The sequence below is a fragment of the Condylura cristata genome, unplaced genomic scaffold (genome assembly GCF_000260355.1).
Source record: "Condylura cristata isolate star-nosed mole 26May11 unplaced genomic scaffold, ConCri1.0 scaffold00002, whole genome shotgun sequence".
Taxonomy (NCBI): domain Eukaryota; kingdom Metazoa; phylum Chordata; class Mammalia; order Eulipotyphla; family Talpidae; genus Condylura; species Condylura cristata.
The window spans coordinates 23,922,158-23,931,386 of NW_004567103.1; the positions used below are offsets into that span (position 1 = coordinate 23,922,158).

The following is a 9,229-nucleotide window of genomic DNA, read 5'->3' on the forward strand; positions in this document are numbered from 1 at the left end:
CATAATCAGAGAATTTGGATTTAACATTTGTTCTCCAAAGTACTAAATAACAATATACAACTACTTCAAAGAGCTAAACAGCAGGAGACTACATACTGTACTATCTATGATATATAATAAAAAGACAGCCATTGATTTCTAGGATCACATCTGTATTAAAATGAATAAAAAGCATGTTCTAAACATGAATGAACACCTTTCAGTTGACAGATATTTACAGTTACATCACCTGTTGGTCACTGAGGTTCCCTTGTCCTAAGGAGTCAATGAAAATATGATGATTGAGATTCTTTCCTTTTCGTTCTTTTATGATTTTTTTAAAAATAGATTCCAGTTCCATAAGGGCTTAGAAAATAAGAAAATAAGACTTTTAGAATATAAGCATTTTTTGAAGATTGATGCTTTTTTATATATTTTTAATCGATGTTACTATTGCAGAATAACATTTTTGGTGATAAGAATAGTATCCAACAATAGAAAAACAAATTTAAGTGTAAGCTTGCCTACTTTCTTTCCTTCTCCTTTTTTGTTAAATTTAACATACATACAAAACATGCATCATACATATAAGTGAAAGAGAATAATTACAAAGCAAATACCCCATATCACCACCAGGTAAAACACTACACCTCAAAGGCTGCCAAACATGTATACCTCTCCCCCGATATTTTCCACCATCTTTCTAAATTCTGACCTCTGAACTTTATGACCCCAAATCATGAATTATTCATTCACAGGTAGAAGCAGATGTGAAATAATCAGAAAAACAAATTTTTGAAATCTAAAATATTAGAACAAATAGATGATATCAAGAGTCAATAAAATTATCCAGAGATCATTTCTCGGTCCTCATCTTACTTGAACCACAGGCACTGATGATAGTGACCACTTCCTCTCCAGAATACACTTTTACCTCGGAATCCTGGGTTACACACTCTCCTAGATTCCATACTTTCTTCCCACTTTATGGCCTGCTGGTCCTAAATGTCCTTTGTTTCTTGCTTATCTCGCAGATTTCTCAGTAATAGAATGTTTAAGGGTACAGCTCAGTTTGGGGGTCTCTTCTCTCTACAGTCACTACCTTGGTGATCATCAGTACTAAGGTTTTAATTAACATTTCTATATAAATGATATAAATGTACACATATATTATCTATATAAAGATAATATACAATTACATGCCCAAATTTTTATTTCCAGTCAAGATCCACAGTAACTCAACACCTCCATCTGGATGTCTGAAGAGTATTAAACAACAACATATCCCAAGCTGAATTCTTGATTTTTCTTCAAAAAACTTGAACTTCTCACAGTCTGTTCCATCTTACTTCCTAAAAACTTCATTTTCTAATTACTAGGTCAAAAACCTTGTCTCCTCTTATAGTACATATCTAACTTGTCAGTCCATGCTAATGGTTCTATCTTCAAAGTACAGATTAGTCCTTGTTAATCATTTTTGTTGTTCTATACCTCCTGTTCTATGTCACTAGCCTACTATATTTTCTCTCTTGCTTTATTCACTACAATAACCCCCCAATTAGTCTTCCTGCTTCTGCCCTGGAGTGCTATAATCTGTAACAGCTGTCTTTGAATATAATTCAGATCAAATCTCTGCTCAAAACCTTCCAGTGGCTTTTTATCTCTTAGTAACAGCTTAGTCATACAATAAACTATAGTCAGATAAAATCTATCCCATCCACTAAACTTTCTGACTTCATCTTCTATGCCTCTTCTACCTACTTCACTCCAGCAACAGAACTTACCTGTTTTTCTCAAATACAGAGGAAGAGATCTAACCTCATGTTCCCTGAGACATGCAGACAGCAACATGCTCTCTATCACTGGTTTCCTTATCTCTTACAAGTGTTTGTTCAAAAGTCATAATCTTGTCAAGCTCTTTACAAATAGCCTCACTTAAAACTTCAATCTTTCCACCCCTACTGGCACTTTCTATCCCTCTTCCTAATTTAATTTTCTCCATAACACTTTTCATCTTTTTTTTTTTTAAGATTTGTTTTAGTTGTGCATACAGAACTAGGGTACAGGCCAGAGGCTCAGGGGTGGCGAGAGGCTTCACCAGAGACAGAGTGGGTAACAGAACAGGCAGATCGACGAAGTACACTGCTGAGGGGAGCAGCGGGCGGGCCAGGAGAGGTCTGCTGCGCCATGTGGTCACCTCCGGGGCAGCCGGGGATGGAACTCATGTGGAAGTGGCTTTAGCTTCTTAGTGCTGTGCTTTAACCCACTGCGCCACCAGGGAGGGCCACACTTTTCATTTTTTAACACACTACTCAAATTACTTAGTTAAACTATCACTTGCCTCTTCCCAGGAGAATGTTGTCACAGAAATTTTTGTTTAATTTTGTTCATTGATAACTTCCCAGAACCAAAAAAATGCCAGGATATTATAGACCCTTGCCAAATATTTATAAAGTAAAATGAGTACAATACACATTAGTAATTAAAATGGAAAATTAATGTAGTGATTCCAAACTCTGCTACATACTAGAATCCTAGGATGCTTCAAAAGAAATTGCCAGGTTCAAGACACATTTCATGCTAATTAAATGCAAATGTTAAAAGGGTTGTAGAAGCCAGGCTTCAACATTTTTTCATTTAATGTGTAGCAAAGTTTGGGAACTATTGCTATACATTCCCAACAATATAAGCACATTAGAATAACATGAAGATCTTTTATAAAAATATTTGATGCCCAGGGCACCTCCATTCCAGATTTTGAGTAAATTGATCTAGGGTGGGGCCTAATCTTCAGTCTTTTTTATTTAAGCTCCAAAGTGATCCTAGTGTACAGACCACATTGCGAATCATGCACTTAAAGTAAACGTTGATCCCACCTTAAGATCACATTCACATAAATATCAATTATTTTCAACAAAACCTCACATCTGATCTATGCCTAAGGTATCTTGCTAGGTAATTTACTCTTATTTAGAATCACATCATATTAGCAAGTAATTTTCATTTTATATTCATTGATCAGGTTCTTCCAGGTGGTGCAAGGGATTAAGTCTCAGCACTGTGAAGCTCTCCACAGCCACTGAAACAATAGTTCAATCCCAAGCCAGGGAGCTGACCCACATGGCCCAGCAGACCTCTCCTATCTCACCCACTGCTCCCCTCAGCAGTGTATTTTAGTAGATCTACCTGTTTTCTCTCTGGCTCCAGTGAATCCTCTCACCCCCCTGCACTTCTGCCTACCTATCAACTCTCCTATCCAAAAATTAATTTTTTAAACATCTACACAAAATTAATCATGCTAATATTTCCTTAGTAATTTCCATGTTACTGTATATTTTGGTGAATTCTGGTTTTCTACTTGCAGAAATAATAGCACTATAAAAATAATCATGACAACTTTTAAATAGTTTTGTCCATCATTTATTACTCTCAACATGTATTGTCAAGATACTTCCACAGGATTGTACCCTAAAAATTTCCAATAATCTTGTAAACTGCGTCAGTTCTAGAGTACCCTCACTCTTCAGGGAGGATTAGCATCTCTTTTACTATTTTACTGCTTTTTTTTTTCTTCTTTCTTTAGGAATAACTTTTATTATAAAAAATGCAGGGGAGGGCATTTCGGGTGGCGCAGCAGGTTAAAACACAGCACTAAGCTAAAGCCACTTCAGCATGAATTCGATCCCAGCCCTGGAGGTGATCCACATGGCACAGCAGACCTCTCCTGTCTCGCCCACTGCTCCCCTCAGCAGCGGACTTCGTCAGTTGGTCTGTTCTGCTCCTCACTCTGTCTCTGGTGAATCCACTCAATGCCCCTGCACCTTTAGTCTGTACCCCAATTCTGTATGCATAAATAAACCTTTAAAAAAAAAATGCAGGGCCAAAAAAATAGAGAACATATACATGACCTATAATCTCATGATTCAGAGACAATCTTATTAAAATTCAGACACAGAGCCTTTGGTCCTTAATAAAAATTAAGAAACTTACCATCTTCATATTGTTTTTTCCTAGCTGTACTTTTATCAAGTGATCCATCTAAAAAGCCTTTTCCAATCTCAGACCAAACCTGAAAATAGGACAACATATCTATTATCTAATAAGCAAATTTTCTAAATAATACCTTTGTTCTAAATAATCCCTTAATGTATGATCTTAACTGAGGAACTCCTGCTTCATTAACAGAGCTGATAGCTAATCTCTCCCTTCATGTGGCTGCATAATTGTATACTTATAATCTCTGGGGAGGAAGGAGCTATACCTGTATTTTAGTATCAGTCAGGCACTTTCAAACTAATTATAATTGAAAAGTCAAAAATTCCTCTTATTTAAAAGAATAGGATGGAGAGGTTTATGCTGAACGAAGTAAGTCAGAAAGAGAAAGACAAATACTGGAGAGTGTCACTAACAAAGGACCAGATAAAGCCAAACCAATAACAAGCCCCGAAATCTGACTGTAGAACTGAAACTACCAGGAGGGAGGTGGAAGGCAGAGAGCAAGCAAGGAGGGAACACAGTGGACTGCAGTGGAGGATGATGAGTTGGTGGTGAGTGTGGTGTGGCCACTACACCTGAGGTGGGAACCTGTACCTCTAAAACACAAACAACATGATAAACCACTGGAAAGAAAAGGAAGTAGGTTATGGAAGATAAAGGCAGAATAGTCAGTAATCAATTTTTTATGATACCAACATCAGTGGATAAATAAAAAGCAAAGGGCATTCTAAATTTTACTTCACCTGTGATACTGATGTACTTTGGCTAAAGTCCAATAAAAAACAGAATAGGCTTCCAATTATTTCTGAATTGGGTAATTAGCTCCTGAAAATGCTTTAACTTTTTATAACTCAAAAGTTTTGAAAGAATTAGTATACTCCCAACTCTGTTTGCAAAGACAGACCTTTCAGATTACTTAAAGGTAAAAATTTAAACTATTAAAAGGTATTATAAAAACCTATGGTAAATATATATATTAGGACTGCCTTTAAAGTGAGACAAGAGTTTCTAAGTGAGATATCAACACAGAACAAAAATGTATAATGGAAAAGTGGCATTCATTTAGTTATTCTGTTCCTAGAACAAAAAAGCTGAATGGAATTAAAGATCAATAGCTCTTCTTGGATCTCTAAGGCAGGGGAAGGTTCAAGGAAAACTGGGGATGCCCAAGAAAGGAGAGACAGGTAAAAACATGTCTAATGGAAACAGACTTACAAATGTATCTACCTCAGGAACCAGTGAAGAAAAAACAGAATTAAAACTGACAAACTAGGCCCTCCCTGCTGGGGCAGCGGGTTAAAGCACAGCACTAAGAAGCTTAAGCCACTTCCACATGAGTTTGATCCCGCCTGACCCGGAGGTGACCACATGGCATGGCAGACCTCTCCTGACCCGCCCACCCCTCCCCTCAGCAGTGTACTTCGTAGATCTGCCTGTTCTGCTCCCCTCTCTGTCTCTGGTGAATCCTCTCACCCTCCACATCTCTGTACGAATATGTACGAATAAATAAATAAATCTTTAAAAAAAAAAAAAAAACTGACAAACTGCTGGAGGTTCAATATACACAACTTTGCAAACTAAAAATTCCACTGTAGACCTCTCCTGGGGTGACTGAGCAGTAAATACTGAAAGATTTATCTACAGGAGCTCAGTCAGGTTCCCACCATAAATAATGGTTTAAAAAAATCCCCTTGGGGGATGAAAAAAATAATCAGTTTGATAAAAGCCAGAGCACACTGTTCTTAATAACACTTGCTCCTACAGGAATCCAGTTAACCCACTGGAATCCAGTTAACCCACTGGAATAGTGTCAGAACCTAACTGAGCAGGGGAAGGAAAATATTCAACTCTAGGTCAGAGCAAGTTAAGCACCAATTCCAGCCCACTCTTGTCATCCTACCCCACCTGAGAGGCAGAGGTAGAGGCTCACCAAAAGACTGAGACCTAATCACAAGACTATGCAGTGCTCCCCACTTTCCACACCTTGTCCATGTTAATAAAGGCCTATTTGTAGACATTGTTTCTAGTTACCAAGAAAAAACTACAGGACATACCAAAGGATCAAAAAGGCCAAACCACTATTTGAAGAAACAAAACAAGTACCACAATCAGATGTGGTAGGTGTGTTGGAATTATCAGACTTAGAATTTAAAACAACCACAGTAAATATGCTGCAGGCTCTAAACAGTAAGTAAAGCTCACAGCAACTCTTGATTCATAATTGCCCAAGTTTGGAAGCAACCCAGATATCCTTTAGTAAGTGAATGGGTAAATTAATCGTGGTATATCCAGACAATGGAATATATCATAATGCTATAAAGACAGAACATGAAAAGACATGGAGGAAGCTTAGAAGGTTTAAACGTATGTTACTATGTGAAAAAAGCCAATCTGAGATGCCTGTATACTATCTGACATTCTGGAAATGGCAATCCATGTATACAAAAAAATAAAAAAGATCAGTGATTACTAGGAAGGGTGTGGGGTGGCGCAGAGGAAAGGACAGATAAATAGGGCCAGCACAGAGCATTTCCAGAGCAGTGAACACTTAACACCTGTGAAATGAGTATGTCTCATACAATAAACGACACTTCCCCAAAGCGTCAGCCTAAGCCGCTGTGGTCACCACTTCTGTGCTCACCAATGGCCATTATTTCTAGTGACTGGACAACAGCTACCCTGTGGTGTTTCATACATTAAAAGATCATCTGGGCCCTCCCTGGTGGCACAGCGGGTTAAAGCATTGCACTGAGAAGATAAGGCCACTTCCGCATGAGTTCCATTCCCGCCTGCCCCGGAGGTGACCACATGGCGTGGCAGACCTCTCCTGATCCGCCCGCTGCTCCCCTCAGCAGTGTACTTCGTTGATCTGCCTGTTCTGCCGCTGCTCCCCACTGTCTCTGGTGAAGCCTCTTGCCACCCCTCAGCCTCTGGCCTGTACCCCAGTTCTGTATGTACAAATAAATAAATCTTTAAAAAAAAGGTCATCTGAGAAAGGATTTTCAAGCCATGTTTGTAGTCTGAAAACTTTCCTTTAACAACTTTTAGTGCCATTAAGAAAATACCAGACCCCTGTCAAAAGTATAGATTATCTGGATCTACTCACGGAATAATAGGCAAACCAAAATTGAAGGTCACTCTACAAAATAACTGACCTGTACATTCAAAAACTGTCAATGTCAAGAAACAAAGTAAAGATGAGGAACTGTTTCAGATCAAAGAGGTTAGACCACTAAAAGTAATCAGTGGAGGGGGAAGGAGGGTAATTAAATGAAATAAATTAGTCTTTATTTAAATCATTCTCCTTTCAGATTTCAGTGTTCCATTGGCTTTAACTTCTTTCTACATAGGACATAGTTCAGTTCTATTGAATCCGATTTTCCCATTTATCCCAGAATTCCGTATTATAGCATATTTCTAAATATTAAAAGAAACTTTCTTGAGTCACACATTTCTTTAATTTCAAAAAGAGCTCAATAAATGCCTAAATTTTTAAAGATGATAATTATTTGCTTCCATTGTTTTTTTCATTCAAAACAAGTAAGTTCTATAAAATCTTAAATCTTCTTGAGTGGTAAAGTATACATTATTCAGTTACTCAAACTGATGAAAGAACAACATTAAATTTGACCCTAGACAGGACCTCCCTGGTGGCACAACTGGATGAAGCATAGCACTACGGAGCCAGCTGCAGCCACAGCAGCTCAAGCTCTATCCCCAGACAGGGAGCTGACCCACATGGTGCTGCAGACATCTGCTGTCTTCCTGTTGCTCCCCTCAGCAATGTACTTCATCACTCTGCCTGTTCTGCTCTCCACTCTGTCTCTGGAGAATCCTCCCACCACCCCTGCACCTCTGGCCTGTACCCCAGTACCCCAGTTCAGTATGTATAAATAAATAAACTTTTAAAATATAAGTAAATTTGTCCCTAGACTTACTGTGCCATGATTCTTCTGGAAGCGAATGACTTCCTGATCATCTTCAAATGTACGACCCAGTACCATCTGCGTAACAGCCTTCATAGCAAAGCCCAGCATGTGCTGGCAGAGGGGAACATGCTGAGACTCTGGGAAGGAGAGCCATTTATCTAGTAATTCTTCTGAAAGCTGAAAAGGAACAGAAAACCACAGTGATTTACTATTTCCGTCTGCTGATCCTTAGAAAATTTCAGCAAGCAGATTGATTGTGTACAAAGTTCAGCTCTGTAACCAAAGTAAGTGAACTGGTTTCACCTATAATTATATGTCCAATGTTCAGGCACAGATTGTGTCAAAAGGCAGTTGACAAGCAAAAGAGAACAACCAACACAACAATAAAAATAGAAATTAAAAGTTCAAAGTCTGGAAAAACCTTAAACTTAATGGAAATTATAAAACTAAAACCTTAGTGTCTAACAAACATCATGAAGGTTTACCACAGAGGGCCTGTGACTTAACAATCAATCAATGAATGTACTAATAAGAAAAAAGTCTAGACACACTTCTATGACATAAACATGTCAGAAGCTTGTTATTCCTTCATTCAACAAATATTTATCAAATTCCTTATAGAATTTAATTTGAATAAAAAGCAGTGTGTACTAAATAAGATCACAAACTTTGGAGTCAGAAAATGCTGACTCTGTCACATAGAAGTAATGTGACAACTTTTCTAAAAGTTCAAGCACCTCTATACTTAAATGGGGATGAAATCTATTCCTCATACTTGCTGAGATAAGGACAGTTATATCTATGTCACATATGTAGTAGGGGTTTTGTCAGGAGATGTGATATGTGTATATATATATATATAAACACATATATGTGTTTATATAAAGTAATAAATGTGAGTTTCATGTTAGAAATTCTAATTTTAGCTCCTTTCCCATATCAACTCCATAAAATTTTTGTCAGAGTCTAAAGGATTATAGCCAAATTTTGTGAGAAACAGAACACTCAAAATTAAAAGATTAGCACACAAAGTTTACAACTATCTTAAATGAAATACATAGAATACGGCGGTAAACAGCACTTCTCTTAAAGAAAGGGAAAGGACATCAATGGTTCCATAATGTTAAGATTAAAGAGCTGAGCCAGTTGATATACTTTAAAAGAATCCTTTGAGACTTGGGTTAAGTTTAAGAATACAGGAAAAAGGCCCTCCCTGGTGGCGCAGAGGGTTAAAGCACGGCACTGAGAAGCTAAAGCCACTTCCCCATGAGTTCTATTCCCGCCTGCCCCGGAGGTGACCACATGGCTTGGCAGACCTCTCCTGA

At 38.0% G+C, this 9,229-nt stretch overlaps 1 protein-coding gene across 1 annotated transcript in view; it reads right to left on the minus strand.

The window, feature by feature from the left end:
* Positions 1–9,229, minus strand: part of LOC101623994 (cytochrome P450 20A1) — a 32,546-nt gene that overhangs the window by 10,048 nt on the left and 13,269 nt on the right. The window contains exons 5-7 of the mRNA XM_004674373.2: positions 7,914–8,081; positions 3,970–4,048; positions 230–345 (exon numbers count right to left, since the gene is read on the minus strand). Coding sequence (XP_004674430.1) covers positions 230–345; positions 3,970–4,048; positions 7,914–8,081 — 363 coding nt within the window. The remainder of the gene's footprint in view (positions 1–229; positions 346–3,969; positions 4,049–7,913; positions 8,082–9,229) is intronic.